The sequence below is a fragment of the Xenopus laevis genome, chromosome 8S, assembly GCF_017654675.1.
Source record: "Xenopus laevis strain J_2021 chromosome 8S, Xenopus_laevis_v10.1, whole genome shotgun sequence".
Classification (NCBI taxonomy): Eukaryota; Metazoa; Chordata; class Amphibia; order Anura; family Pipidae; genus Xenopus; species Xenopus laevis.
Window position 1 is genome coordinate 43208479 of NC_054386.1, and position 15794 is coordinate 43224272.

Sequence of the window (15794 nt, forward strand, 5' to 3'; positions counted from 1 at the left end):
CTTCATTGTTGGCTGGAAGTTGATGGGGTAGAAGAGAAAAACCCAGATCTCTTAGCTGCCCCTCTGTAACTTGGACGTCCTGATCGCCAAGACGTTTGCCTGGAATACTCTCTGCCAGGCTTATACTGTCTGGAAGTTTTGAAAGACTTGTCTTTAGCTTTGCCATAGTTTGAGACAAAACGTGCTTTCTTGGGCTGATTTTCCTGCGGAAGAAACACACTCTTGCCTCCTGACACCTTCTTTATAATCGCATCAAGTTTCTCCCCAAACAGCATCTCTCCCTCAAAAGGCAACTGGCATAAATTAGCTTTTGAAGCTGTATCCGCTGCCCAGGATTTTAGCCACAGAGCTCTTCTGGCTGCTACTGATAATGCCATTGATCTTGCTGAGAAATGCACCATGTCTAGTGATGCTTCCGATATGAATTCTGTTGCCATTCTGCAATCGGACAACATTTCCAACAACTTCGGCCTTTTGACATTAGATGATATTGCTTCTCCAAGATCCGACAACCATACTTTTAATGCCCTTGACAGCGATGTCAGTGCCACCGCCGGTTTACAGGCTGCTCCGGCAGCCCCAAAGGCTTTTCTTAGATTAAACTCCATCTTCTTCTCCATCGGCTCTCTAAAGACCGCTGCATCATCCACTGGAAGTGTAGTCTTCTTTGCAAGCCTAACCACAGCTGCATCCACTTTAGGCGGAGACTCCCAGGCCTTAGAATCTTGTTCATCAAAGGGGTACTTCTTATTGAATTTCCCTGCAGTTTGAGCCCTTTTTTCCGTCTTTTTCCATTCTGTTGTAATTATCTCTTTAATCGACGAATGCACTGGAAAATATACTGATCTTTTCTTTGAAGAGGGAAAAAGTCTATCTGCAGTCGACAACTTTGTAGCTTCCGTAGGGAATGTCAAAGTCTGCCTAACTGCCTTAATCAATGGGTCAATAATCGTTAAATCAAACGTTGATTCTTCCTCTGATTCAATTTCCCCTTCCTCTGACCCTGCCTGAGACAGGATGTCCGAATCAGCCGATAGTTCTTCCTCTGACACATCCGACAAAAATTCTCCTCGTCTATGATGATGCCTTTGTCTCTTTCTGGAGCTTGACACTTCTTGGAATCCCTTTATCACCACCTGTTTTATTACAGAAGCTAGGGAATCTGCAAACAACTGGTTCTCCTGTGACAACGAAGTTCCAGGTTCTTGTTGTTTTTCTGCTGAAGCTGTCTTCTCCGGAGACTTGTCCTTTTTTGCATCTGTGGCAGGAAGGCTGCATATAAACAACAAATTGTTAGAATCTGAGCCTTACCTATGCCAAAGTCTCTCTGACTTATACATCACCTTTTCCCTTTAGGATGAGAGGCTTTCCCCGTCATACCAGGTTCCATTGGTAACTAGTCAAGAGAGTAAACAAATAATCAGCACTTTCACTTAATAATACAAGAAAGGAACTTAGCTGATCTGCAACACATACCTGCTCTGCGTGCCTAAATGCTCAGTCAAAATGATGGCAAAATGGCACTAACAGGAAGTGTATACCTCTTTAAATAACGGAGGCCGCCCTCTGAATAATCTACCTTCCATTATGGATAATAGCCATACCTGTATAACCCATGCTCGTTCCAGGTAAAAACGCTTGGTTTTGGCGCCAAAAAACCCTTTCCAGCGTCCTTCCTCACTAACTCCTGCAGAAACGCCATTTTGCCCTTTTCCAAAATGGCCACTCGAACACTTCCGCCGTGACGTCACTTCCGACACACTCGCAGCAACCAGACGGTTGAACCGCATCCCTGGCGTGTTTCCTCTCCTGAGGGCTCCGGACTTCTCCTAACCCGCGCTGCGGGAGGATCAGACAACCTCCAAGCTGCTGCCATAGCCACGCTCCTTCCGCATCCCCCTGACCCGCAGAACGGGAGGAGAGACACGGGCATGTAAGTAAGCCCCTGCTAACCCCAAAAGGGGAGCTTTCAAGGCCCTCACTTTCCATCCTAAGATTCCACGTTCTCCACTGAACTAACATCCTATCCCTGGCCCGAACAGGACAAAATAGACGAGGGAAGGGAGGAACAGGTGGAACTTTTAAATTGTAGGGGGAGGTCCTGTCCGCTGGCCTGCAGGGGGTAATTAACCCATGGGTGAATGCTGACCATGGGTGACTATGGGAAAAAGATACCAAGGGATTAGCATTTACTGCAATGGTTTAACTAAGCAGAGCCACCAAGTTAGCAAACTGAACATGCACTCCCTCCTCTTTGCTCCCAACCTCCCTTTCCCTCTGCTCGGCTGCTCATTAATTTGCGGCGACAGGGAAGAGCAGTGGTTGGACATGAGGAGAGCAAACCATAAAGCAGAACCTACGACCATTTGGGCCACTGTTAGTGAGGTGTTAGTACATACCACACCAAAATATATAAGCACATGCGCCACATCAAGGCCCCTCATTTAACTCGAGTCCAACACTGCGAATTAGCATGTTAAATCTTTAGTGCATTTAAAATAAAGTCCCTCAGCAAACAGTGCGGCTGAGTAGCATGAGTGTTGGCACAAGTGTGTTTCTAGCAGCTGGTCAACACCACTGCATAGCAACATAGTAAGTTAGGTTGAAAAAAGACACACGTTTATCAAGTTCAACCATTTAAGTCTATATATCACCTGGCTGCTAGTTGATCAAGAGAAAGGCAAAAAAAACAACCCATTTGAAGTCTCTCCAATTTGCCTCAAAGGGGAAAAATTCAGACCAGTCCCTGGATCAACTTGTAATATAAGCATTATAGAGGTTGTATAATTATTCATAGCTATCAATTCATAGTATTTAGAAAGCAATCCTGCCCCTATCAGTGCAAATGAATATCAGCTGGTTTAGTCCTAATTGATGGCCTATAAAAAGGTTTCTCATTATCCAAGGAATCACACAAATATTTTCACAGTTTGGCTGCGAAAATGAAGCCCATATGGGTGAAAAAAATGTTGTGCGATAAATACATTTGTACGAATCAACAAAAAAAAATTGTCGCCCATAAACTGCAATACATTTTGGCTAATTTTTGCAGTTTCCTGAATGTTTGGTGAAGCAAAATGGATCAGATTCGCCCATCACGTCTCCCCGCTGTATACTCCTGTAAATCAGCAAACCAGGGGCTATACAATACTTACTATGGGCACTTGTGTCAATTTGTGTTGTTATAGATTATATATTGCTTTAACTGCATTCTATATATTGAGAGACAGAGCCCCCATTCACCCTGCAGCAGGATTTTACGGGTTAGGGTCATTTTAATCTTTATAGGCATACCATATTTTTTTTTCTTTTTACTGACATGTTTCCAATTGGATTATTATTCACTTGGGTTGAATCAAGGAGGGACTTGTTTTTCTCTTGTTTGGTTAAGTGCAACATGGTCTTACTGCTTAGCCACATTGTTTGCTGGGGACTTGATTTTAAATGCACTACAGACTTAGAAAGTAAAAAGGTAATATAGGACTAGTTAAAGGGGAAGGAAAGCTACCAAAGCAGTGTATTGCCAATAGATTATCCACAACAATGCAAGCTATAACACTACAATTATTCTGCAGAATGTTTTACCATACCTGAGTAAACAGCTCTAGAAGCTCTGTTTGTTTAGGATAGCAGCTGCCATATTAGCTTGGTGTGGCATCACTTGCTGCTTGAGTCTCTCCCTGCTCAATCATTGCTCTGGGATTAGATTACAGCAGGGAGGGGGGGGGGGGTAAAAGGGCGGGAGGAGCAAACCGAGCATGCTCAGCCCTAGTCCTGGAGGTTTAAGCTGAAAACAGGAAGTCTGATACAGAAGCCCATGTGTACACAATAGAAATAAATGCTGTGTTTCTTTTGACAGAGGACTCAGAGCAGTGTATTTATATAGACCTGTCTGATAAAGCTTACTTAATTTTAGCCTTTCCTTCTCCTCTGCGCTGGCAATCTTTCGCCCTAACATTATGATATATTTAAATGCTAAAGTGCTACTGGTCCTTTAAAGGGGAACTATAGTAAAAATGAAAATATAATATAAGCTTCATCATACTGAAATAAGAAACTCAAGATATTCATTGACAGTTAGATCCAATATCTTATAGGGGGGTTTTCCTTTCCTAGCAGATGAATTAGAGCTCACTCAAATAACTTATTCCAGTACAAACAAAATCTAACAAAATAACTGCCTTTTGCACAAATTCTGCATGTAGAGAGACATGATGTCTGGTGATTTTAATAGAGTGAGCTCAAGTACATCTTCTAGGCAAAGGGAGCCACCCTAAAAGACATATTGGAGGTAACCGTTAATGAATATTTGGCATCCAAATGCTGCATGAAGAGAGAATGAAGAAAAACCGATACTGAGAGAAGAATATTAAGATAAACTTGATTATTTCAGAAACGGTACAGAATTTTTGATTGTTTGTGTTTAGAAAGTTTCTTATTTCAGTATGATGCAGTGTATATTACATTTTCATTTTTGTGATAGTTCCCCTTTAGTGTTAACTATTTGTTAAGTGCTAAATTTAGCATTATCTATATCTTTTGTAGGTGCCTCATAACACAGTTGTTGCTTTAGCAACGAACAGCCCATTCACAACTAAATATCTAAATATTGTTTGATGCCATTGATCTGGTGTATGGCTAAGCTGTTTTCTGTATAATTCTTGCCAGAAAGCAACATATTGGCACAGAAACATAATCCAATATGCAAAAAGACACTAAGGATAACAGTAGTCAAAGTGTTTTCATCACCAGCATAGGAAAAAAAAGTAAGTGTCTCTGTCCCATGAGTGAATGAATAAGGTCACCCTGTCACTATGCAAAAGAAGTGGATTTCAGTCATAAAACGAGTATTGGCTGAAATCCACCTCCTGTGTGCAGTGAAAGGAAGATCTCATAGAGTACACTAGAGAATAAATAATCTTCATCTCCTGTAGATAGGGTTGCCATTGCCACCTTTTAAAAAACTCTCTACCGGCTGGTGGAGGGGGCGGGAATAAAAGGGCGGGCCCTGGCTGCAAAGGGGCGGGTTGCGACAATTAAGGGGGTGGATCCATGGCGCGTGATTGGCTGGGCCAGTTGTACCGTCAAAGGGGGCGGGGCCACATCGCGCGTTTGGACTCAAGCCAGCAGCAAAAAGGTAAGTTTTTACTGGGCTGGGTACAGGCCACGGGCATTTGTTTGATGTATTACAAATTTACCGGCAGCTACATTGCCGGTAAATTTGTAATACCGACCCCGGCCTATACTGGTGTTTTACTGGCTAGGCCGGTAAAATACCGGCCAGGTGGCAACACTACCTGTAGAAAGAATATGTCCAAACAAGTATCAGGTGACTATCCAGTAATGTGGCTCCTCCCACAAACACTTTATCTCCATGCACATTTGAATGATTGTAATTGTACAGAGGCTTTGTGGCAGTAAACACAGATAGTACCAAACCAAAGTGGCTTCGCTTAAGCCTGAGGAGAAATCCATGTGCAAGGAGAGACTTTTCTGAAATGGTTTAAAGTAGAACTAAACTCTAAAAATGAATATGGCTAAAAATGACATATATTATATAATGACCTTACTGCACCAGCCTAAAGTCAATAGCAACAATGATCCAGGACTTCATTCTTGGAAAGTGTCTGCGACACTCACATGCTCAGTGGGCTCTGAGCAGCTGTTGAGAAGCTAAGTTTAGGGATCAATGGAAATTATTACTTGTCTGTAATAAGCTGATGCTATAGGACAGATTATTAAATTCTGATGCCAGTTGCACTGGTTTCTCTGGTGCCATGTAAGAATTATTTGTATTAATTACTTTTCTGCCTTTTATTGTGACATTTATATTCAATGTGTACTGTATATTGTGAGTTGGCCCCTAAGCTCAGTAAGTGACAGCAACACAGAGCATATGAAGCGAATCAGCAGAAAAGAAGATGGGGAGCAACTGGGGAATCTTTGGAGACATAGATCTTCCCTGCCAAAGGGTTGTGGTTGCCTCGGGCTGGTACAGAAACCCAGAACATTATGTACAACATTTTTAGCCTACTTCTTTAGGTTTTGTTCTCATTTAAACAATGCTTATGTTTTCCATTTATAAAGATCCTTCAGTTACTGAATGTTAATGAACAGCCAAATAAAGCCTACATGGCACAATGCCTACTACAGATAAAAGACAGCAGTGGTTTGGTAGTGAAATGTAAGGTCCCCAAGCTAATCAAAATTGTTCACCAACAACCTGAAAATATGCATATGGGACTATATTGTTTAAAGGAACAGTTCAGTGTAAAAATAAAAACTGGGTAAATAGATAGGCTGTGCAAAATAAAAAATGTTTCTGAGCCAAAAATATAATGTATAAAGGCTGGAGTGAATGGATGTCTAACATAATAGCCAGAACACTACTTCCTGCTTTGCATATTTTTATACTACATTTCGGAATATTTGCCACTATTGATCACTGTGTGATCAATGAAGATACAAACTTAATGGTTTAGGGTTTAATAAAAGAGTGTATTTTATTATACATATTTAAGGTAACTTATGGGTTTTGTTTTTAAGTTTTAACAAATTGAAATCAACAATGAAAAATATTTGTAAACATCTTGAGAAAAAGTTTCTAATACAGGTATGGGATCTGTTATCCAGAGTGCTCGGGATTTGGAGTTTTCCGGATAAGGGATCCTTCCATAATTTGTATCTTCATACTTTAAGTCAACCAAAAAATCATTTAAACATGATATAAACACAATAGGATTATATTGCCTTCAATAAGGATTAATTATATCTTAGTTGGGATCAAGTACAAGCTACTGTATTATTAGAGCGAAAAAGGAAATCACTTATTAAAATTTGAATTATTCGATTAAAATTGTGTCTATGGGAGATGGCCATCCCATAATTCAGAGCTTTCTGGATAATGAGTTTTTGGAAAACGGATACCATACCTGTACATTGGAAAATATGTAGCCTTAAGAATATAGCATTAATCATCTAAAGAGATTTAGGAAATGCATGTTGAAAACGGTTAAACTGTAATGATTAATATTATTTAATTAATTTTTTTTTGCTTTTGTGTTTTGCTTTTATTTAATTGTACATGCTACAGTATGCATATTGTTCAAAGTACGATTCTTTATTGTATGGTTACTCTTTAAGTGACTTTATTTGAAAAATTGAAAATAAAAAAATATATATAGCATTACTATATTACATACATCATATTTATACATGTATATATTGTCCTACCTTAGACAAATCTCCCAGTTCGGGTCTCACCCATCCCAGCTTGTCAAGGACACAGTTGTCAAAGGCTGCCTGCTGCTTGCGACAGCGGCGGAGTTCTAGCAGATTGGAATAGTCAATGCAAGTCCAGTATTCAGTAAAAGGTTCTGCACAATGAGTTTTTATTTTCCTGCAAAGCACACAAAATAAAGAGGTATATAACGGTTTCCCCAAAAAATATTAGGCTGTTTCAATAGACCGAGAAAGCACATAGTAATATTATATTTAACAAAAACAACAGACCCCCATTGCATACACTATGGAATTCTGAAATGTGATTGGTCAGATAGAATGGGGGCCAATTCTATGTAGGAGGAGACATACATTTATGACTAACTGAGCTCCTATGGTAAAAACACATCCTTTGGCTTTCTCCAAGATTCAAATACATCCTTTTCTATTTTATTTAGTTTTTTTCCACCTCGGAACTCCTGCCTTTACAGAGTAAAATTCTACCAAGACTTCTTTGGCTTAAAGGAATTGTTCAGTGTATAAATAAAAACAGGGTAAATAGATAGGTTGTGCAAAATAAAAAATATATTTCTAATATAGTTAGTTAGTCAAAAATGTAATGTATAAAGGCTGGAGTGGTTGGATATCTAACATAATAGCCAGAACACTGCTTCCTACTTTTCAACTCTCTTGGTTTCCACTGATTGGTTAACAGGCAGTAACCAATCAGTGACCGGGGGGTCATATCTATTGCTTTTGAATCTAAGCTGAATGCTGAGGATCAATTTCAAACTCACTAAATAGTTAAGTCCCATGTGGCCCCCTTTAAGTCACTGACTAAACCAGATTTAGAGAGCTGCAAAGCAGGAAGTAGTGTTCTGTTATGTTACACATCCAGTCACTCCAGCCTTTATACATTACATTATTGGCTAACTAACTATATTAGAAATATATTTTTTATTTTGCACAACCTATCTATTTACCCTGTTTTTATTTATACACTGAACAATTGCTTTAAGCCAAAGAAGACTTGGTAAAATTTTACATTAAGAATAATTTTTACATTTTAGACATGACAGCGTGTCCAGTTTAAGGGTATGCCTTAAAGGGGTTGTTCACCTGTAGTATAATGTAGAGCATGATATTCTGAGACAATTTGCAATTAGTTGCATTTTTTTATTATTTGTGGTCTTTGAGTTATTTAGCTTTTTATACAGCAGCTCTTTAGTTTTGCAGTTTCAGAAGTCTGGTTGCTAGGGTCCAAATTACACTAGCAACCATACACTGATTCAAGTAAGAGACTGGAATATGAATAGGAGAGATCTGAATAGAAAGAGGAGTAATAAAAAGTAGTACATTTGTAACATTATATAGCATTTAATATTTAAATGGGGTCAGTGACCCCCATACGAATGTTGGAAAGGGTCAAAAGAAAAAGGCAAATAATTGAAAAACTATTCAAAAAAAGAAAAGCTCCTTATTGGCCATACTATAACATACTAAAGGTTAACTTAAAGATGAACTGCCCTATTAAAGGAATAGTAACACCAAAAAATTAAAGTGTTTTGAAGTAATGAAAATATCACTTACTGTTGCCCTGCACTGGTAAAACTGGTCTGTTTGCTTCAGAAACACTACTATAGTTCAAGCTGCTGTGTAGCAATTTTTACAGCCAAAGCAAGTAAAATACTGCATGCCTTATACAGGCTGATCAATAAAATATCTGGGTGGGGGGGGGGGGAAACTAAAATCGAACAATGTTACCAATAATGAGATAGTGTCCTAACCAGTGTCGGGCCAAGCCAACCCGGCCAGACCACTTCCCCCCCACACAAGTGCGTCTGAATGCAAGTCGTGTGCACATGCATGCAAAGTAACGGAGGGGTAGTCAAGGGAAATGAGGGGAGAGCGGCTGATGGAGAGGAGAGCACAGCATAGGGCAGTGAACAGGGATTAGAGGTAGGCAGAAGAAGCTTTTACAGGTATGTGCCTGGGGCCCCCCTCTTATTGCACCCTAGGCAGGTGCCTCTTCTGCCTAACCCTAGTTCCCGCCCTTGGTCCTAACTTTTACAAAATAGGATGTGACACAGGGTTGCAAGCAATTACCTGAAAAAATCCAGAGCACATTCGTTCACCTTTCTGCCTTCCTCTAGGCATTTCCTGGGGTCCTTCTCTTCCCAGCGGCATAGCATGAACTCCTTGTTGGGCTTGTCACACTGGGAGCCATAGTGATGAGCAGCAGCTTTTAGAACAGAGGAGCTTACATTTACCTGTACAGTTTTGGGAGAAAAGATGTAATAATAAGTATCTGAGGTAAACACAGACTATAAAACAATCTGATGCTGTAATTAAAGTGGTGGAGGAACCATCAGTTCACTGCCCTGTGCTGCTGACAAGCACAGCATTCAACTGTCATTGTGCACATGGGCGGATTTCATCCTGAAAATGCATGTTTGCTTGTTTTGGGGCCAAACTCCTTCCCATGTAAGCACTAACAGGATGGCAGGGAACTCGTGTTTTCTCCTACTGCCAGCAAAGAAAATGGCACGTCACATAAATGGCCATGGTGGTATTAACCTCACAATAGGCAACAGTGGAATGACTCCCCTCTAAAGCACAACAATGCTTGGGAAGTTTGTCTCTTCTTTTTTTCTACTGCTCTTTGTAGCTCTTTTTTGGTCATACTAACTTTTAAAGGGCACCTGTTGGGCAAAACGATTACCCCCGACCAAAGGTGCGGACTAACAGAGCCTGCACTAAAAAATTACCCCACGCCAGCACTAGGACACTAGGGGCTCCCGGTTGGAGAGGCCATTAGTGGCTTGGTGCTTTTGGAGGATTTCGATTTGGGGGAATGTGTACTTTGCAAAAATATATGGTTTTCTGGGGTGACAGTACTTTTTTCTACCTTTGCCCCTCAAAAAAATGCTGTAAATGTGTTGATTTAGCAGGACGTGGAATCACAGAACTGATAGCTTGAATGGGGTGTCCAAATTTAGGGGCCCATAACTTTTAAGGTGCACCTGTTGGACGCCCGACTGATCGCCCCGTCCCTTTTGTGATGTAATAGGTGGCACAGGTCTATAGATGGAAGCAGGAAGTCAGCCCGGGCGGGCATGGGTGGAGGGCAGGTTAGGGTCAGGCGCGGGTTGTACCCGACCTGCACATCACTAAAGGCCATGTCTTGCATAGTGCATGCACATAAAGTGCTTTTGACATCATGCAGATGCACATTGTGAGCAATTCAAGGCATTTGCTCATTATGCGCATATGTGTGCCCCAACATGGCTGCTTGTGACGGGAGCTCCCTCCTGGTGCTCGTGGTCTAGCGCTGGCGGGGGGCAAATTTTAAAATAAAAACTTCTGTTACCCCTAATCGGAGTGCGGGCTCTATTAGCCCGCACCGTTGGTTGGGGATCCTTTTTTTGCCCAACAACTGCCCTTTAAGCTAGCAGAAGCTATACAAAGTATTTGCAATCAACAGATTTTAACCATTAGTTTCACAATATGCCTGATATGCCTCTTTACATGCAGATACACCTGTTTCTAACAATGATTGATAATACCTACTACACAATAATATCTTAGTGTGGACCTCTACAGATAGAAATGTACCCACCTGCAATTATTTACCTTGGACTAATCAGATTCTTTATTTAGATTCTAGTGCAACTGTTCTTAAATCAACATAATTAGCCATAAATCCTGCTTAAAAACATTAAGAAGTGAAAATAGCTCAATTATCTGTTGATAATCTGGGAGATAAGATGCTGCAAGTTGAAAGCTTTGAGGTGATTTTCGGAAATGTTACGAAAATCGAAAAATTTAGCAAAGGTTTGTGGCTTGATGGTTTGGAGTAGAAAGACACGCATATCCAATTTCGATCGGGGGAATGTGTACTTTGGGGAAATATGTGGTTTTCTGAGGTGACATTACTTTTTTTTTACCTTTGCCCCTAAAAAAATCCTGTAAATATGTTGATTTAGTAAGACGTGGAATTACAGAATTGAAAACTTGAATGGGGTGTCTTAATTTTGGGGCCCATATATGCCACATAATTGGGTAATTGTACATCAAACTGTTCAGTAGACACCAGGCATTGTCGGAAAACATTAAATCAGTAAAAGGCTGAGGCGTATAAGGAGATTTACTTACCTGGTAAAGCTCTTTTGCATAGGCCCGTACTGTCCGTGCAGGACGTCTGGGGGCTAAGTTCTCCTCTCTGGAGGCAGGACAAACATTAATGAATTCTTAAACTCCTCCTCTTCCTGTGTCTCCTTCCACCCTCAGTTAGTTGTAAAGTCTGTGAATGGAGACACACAGAAAAAAACATAGCCTAACTCCCTAACTAGCTAAGGAGCGGCAGCAACCGGCACCCACACCCACAAAATATAGGGCGGGATGCTGCACTGACAGTACGGGCCTATGCAAAAGAGCTTTACCAGGTAAGTAAATCTCCTTTTATGCATACGGCCCTGTCAGTGCAGGACGTCTGGGGATGTCCCAAAGCCGTCCAAAAAAAGGGTAGGGTAGAAAAAAACTTAACATGTGTAACGAAAACAACCACTGCAATTTTGTGAACTATAGGAAGCTATCTACGTGCTACTGCTGCTTGTAGCACCTTCCTGCCAAACTCTGATTGGCTTGCATTATACAAATCAAATTTATAGAACTTAGAAAAAGTGTGTGGTGAAGCCCAAGTGGCTGCTTGGCAAATAGTTTCCAACGAAACATCATTATGGAATGCCCATGAGGTACTGACTTTCCTAGTGGAATGAGCTCTCAACTGAATTGGAGGGGGCATTCCGGCCTGAGTATAAGCTGTATAAATGGCTTCCACTATCCACCTAGCTATGGTTCTCTTAGAGGCAGGGGAACCAGCTTTATGACCCCCAAAAAGGATGAACAAACCATCAGAATGTCTAAGAGATTGAGTTCTCTGCACATAGGTCTTTAAGGCTCGTACCGGATCTAAGGAATGTGGAATCTTAGATGGCTGAGCTAAGTCTTGAGTCTGCAAGGTAGGAATGACAATGTCCTGGTTCACATGAAAAGCTGAAACCATCTTAGGTAGCATGCAGGATTGGTACGGAGAACAGCTTTGTCTGGATGAAACTTGAGCCATGGTGACTTACATGATAAGGAAGCTAATTCCGATACTCGCCTTGCTGATGCAATGGCCAAAAGAAAAACTGTCTTGAGGGTTAAAAACTTAAGGTCTATCGATTCCACTGGTTCAAACGGAGTTGATAGAAGGGTTTCTAGAACTAAGTTCAAATCCCAGGAGGGAATAGGGCTTTTAGTCGGTGGTCGGAGACGAGATAACCCTTGAAAAAACAATTTAACTTCTGGCAGCAGAGCCCATTGATGTTGAAATAATGCGGCTAAGGCTGAAGCTTGCACTTTGAGCGATGAAATACCGAGTTGCTTTTCGAAACCGGCTTGCAGAAACTAAAGGATCTGAGGGGACTCACAGTTCATCCAAGATAAATTATGATCCTCACACCAGGAAAGGAAAATTCGCCAAATTCTATGGTAAGATCTGGCTGTAGTAGGACGTCTTGCAGATATTAAGGTATCAATCACTGACTGTGGAAATCCTTTCTGTTTCCAGAGGCTGGATTCAAGAAGAAAGCCGTCAAACTCAGTTTGTGCACATCCTGGTACCAAGCTGGACCCTGAGTCAGTAGATCTGGTGTGATGGGCAACCGAAGTGGCTGATCCGCCAGCATAGCAATCACGTCCGCAAACCAGCTGCGAGCTGGCCACCGTGGTGCCACCAGGATAGTAGGAATACCCTCCTGACGGATCTTCAGGAGTGTTCGCTGTAGAAGTGGCAATGGAGGAAACACGTAACCCAACTGGAAGGCCCACGGAGTAGCTAACGCGTCGACAGCCTCTGCCATTGGGTCCCTGATCCTTGAGAAAAATCTGGGCACCTGAGAATTGTGTCGGGATGCCATTATGTCTACACAAGGAGTTCCACACTGATGGCTTGAGTTGCCATTCCCAGTCCAGTGTGTTGCGACTGAGATAGTCCGCTTGCCAATTCTGGAGACCCGGAATGTAGATGGCCGTAAAGTGAGTCTCTGACCAGTTGATGATCTTGGAGATCTCCAACATTGCTGCGGTACTTCGAGTACCCCCTTGCTTGTTGAGGTACGCTACAGCAGTACTGTTGTCCGATTGGATGCGGACATGAGACTTTCCGAGCAATGCTGACCAATGAGTGAGGGCATTGTAAATTGCTCTGATTTCCAGGATGTTTATGTGGAGGGTCTGCTCTTGGGGACTCCACAAGCCCTGGCAGGATCGGTGTTACCAGGCTGCTCCCCAGCCTTTGAGGCTGGCATCTGTGGATATGACAATTGGAGCTGGAAGATGCCACGTCTTGCCTCTGGAAAGGCTGTCTGGTTTGGTCCACCAGCGAAGGCTGGCAAGGATGGTCCCCGAAAGAGATATTGTCTGGGAAAGATTCTGGTGATCTTTGTTCCACTTCCGCAGAAATTCCCTTTGAAGTGGTCTCATGTGGAATTTTGCAAAGGGAACGGCGTCTATGGTTGACGCCATAAGGCCTAGCAATTGAAGAATTGAGAATGCTGTTGGAGCATTGGTTTGCAGAGAAATTATTGCTGACTGGATGTGAAGGATCTTGTCTGTTGGTAGAAAGAGGCTTTGAAGCGTGGAGTTGACCACCATGCCTAAAAACGGAAGAATTTGAGTTGGAGTGAGTATGCTCTTTTGATAATTTATTATCCAGCCGTGTCTTGTGAGATGGTGAATACAGAGTTGTGTAGCTAGAACTGCTTTTGGGCTTGATTCTGCGAATATTAGGATATCATCCAGGTATGGATAAATATGGATGCCGAAAGAACGAATCACTGCTACAAGTGCCCCTAAGACTTTCGTGAACACTCTTGGTGCCGACGTTAGGCCAAAGGGCAGTGCGTGAAACTGAAAATGTTGCTGGTTCATGAAGAATCTCAGATATTTGAAGTGATCTGGATGTATTGGGATGTGTAGATACGCATCCTTTAGATCCACTTTTGTCATGAATGCGCCAGCTGGTATGGATGAAGTGATGGAGCGAATTGTCTCCATTTTGAACCTCTGGTATTTGACCGACTTGTTGAGCGGGAGTAAATTTAGGACGGGACGGAAACCACCGTCTTTCTTTGGTACCAAGAAGAGGTTTGAATAAAAACCCTGAAAGTGTTCCTCTGGAGGTACTAAAGCAATCACTCCCTCTTTTCTTGAAGGTCTCGAAGAATAGAGAGGGTGGCTTCCACTCTGATGTGGAGTCAGGAATTCTGACTTTTGGGAGGTCCCCCTTTCCGAACAACTTTGGATTGTGATAGCCATGGTTTGAACTTCTTGTTCGAAGCATTGGTGTTGGGTCTACCTCGGTTGGATTGTCTGGAGTAGGATCCCCAAGACCTATGATGGTAGTTCCGCTTGTGCTCCACTTTATTGGTTCTCTTACCCTGGGGAAGGAATGCCCCTTTGCCCCCAGTGACTTCTGCAATAATCTGTTTGAGTTCTGGACCAAACAATTGCGTTCCTTCAAACTTTAAGGAAATCAATCGGTGCTTGGAAGCTGTGTCGCTTGACCATTGTCTTAGCCAAAGTGCTCTTCTGGCTGTTATGGCTGATGCTGAGGCTCTAGCGGTTAACTTAGTGCAGCGTCACTGAGAAAGGATAAGGCCAGAGAGATTTTATCAAGGGCTGTCACTGAGTCGGAATGTTTGAGAAGTGGAGACTTCTTCAGTTCTTGGCACCAGAATTTAGCCGTGCGGGCAACGCTAATGGAAGCCGACGCCGGACGTAGAACCGCCGCTGAATGAATAAAATCCCTTTTGAGGGCCGATTCCATCTTTTTATCCATGGGATCACGGAAGGATCCCGCATCCTCAGATGGTAGTGTCGTATTCCTGGACAAACGAACTATGGAAGAGTCAACTTTTGGAGATTTGTCCCCAAAATGCTTATTCTCATCAGAAATTGGGTACTTTGTGTGAAATTTTTGTGGAACAATGTTACGCTTGTCAGGTTCAGACCATTCGTCTGAAATAATCTGTGTGACAGATTTGCTCGTGGGAAATACTCTGGTCTTTTTATGAGTGTTACCCAATACCTTGTCCACCTTAGAAACTGGTAATGGGGCCTCCTTAATCTCTAGAGTATCGCAAAGATACTTGAGGAGTAACTTGATCTCATCAGGTTGTTTAGTAGAGACCGCTGCATCTGATGCTGCAGAATCCGAAACGGAAGAATCACAATTACTGAGTTCCGAATCTGAACCAATATTTGATTCTGATGACTCAGAAAGAATAGGTACTGGAATCTTGGATTTGATATTAGGCCGAGTTTGAACGTGGCTAGTAACTGCTTGCTGGACAGAAGAATGGATCTGAGCTTGTAACCAATCTAATAAGTGTGACATCTGTTGAGTATTAGGATTGGCGGTTGAGTGATCCTGGGGCACAGACTGTGAATGAGAAGTGTGTGCAGGGCTGGCTGGGCCCGGTGAAAAATGAGGGGAGTTGGGAGGATCCTGACAAGCATGCACCATA

General features: G+C 42.1%; 1 protein-coding gene across 2 annotated transcripts in view; it reads right to left on the reverse strand.

Moving 5' to 3' along the window:
* Positions 1–15794, reverse strand: part of ndufa8.S (NADH:ubiquinone oxidoreductase subunit A8 S homeolog) — a 30345-nt gene that overhangs the window by 13208 nt on the left and 1343 nt on the right. For both annotated transcript variants that reach the window (XM_018232885.2, XM_018232884.2), the window contains exons 2-3: positions 9328–9491; positions 7234–7399 (exon numbers count right to left, since the gene is read on the reverse strand). In XM_018232885.2, coding sequence (XP_018088374.1) covers positions 7234–7399; positions 9328–9491 — 330 coding nt within the window. The remainder of the gene's footprint in view (positions 1–7233; positions 7400–9327; positions 9492–15794) is intronic.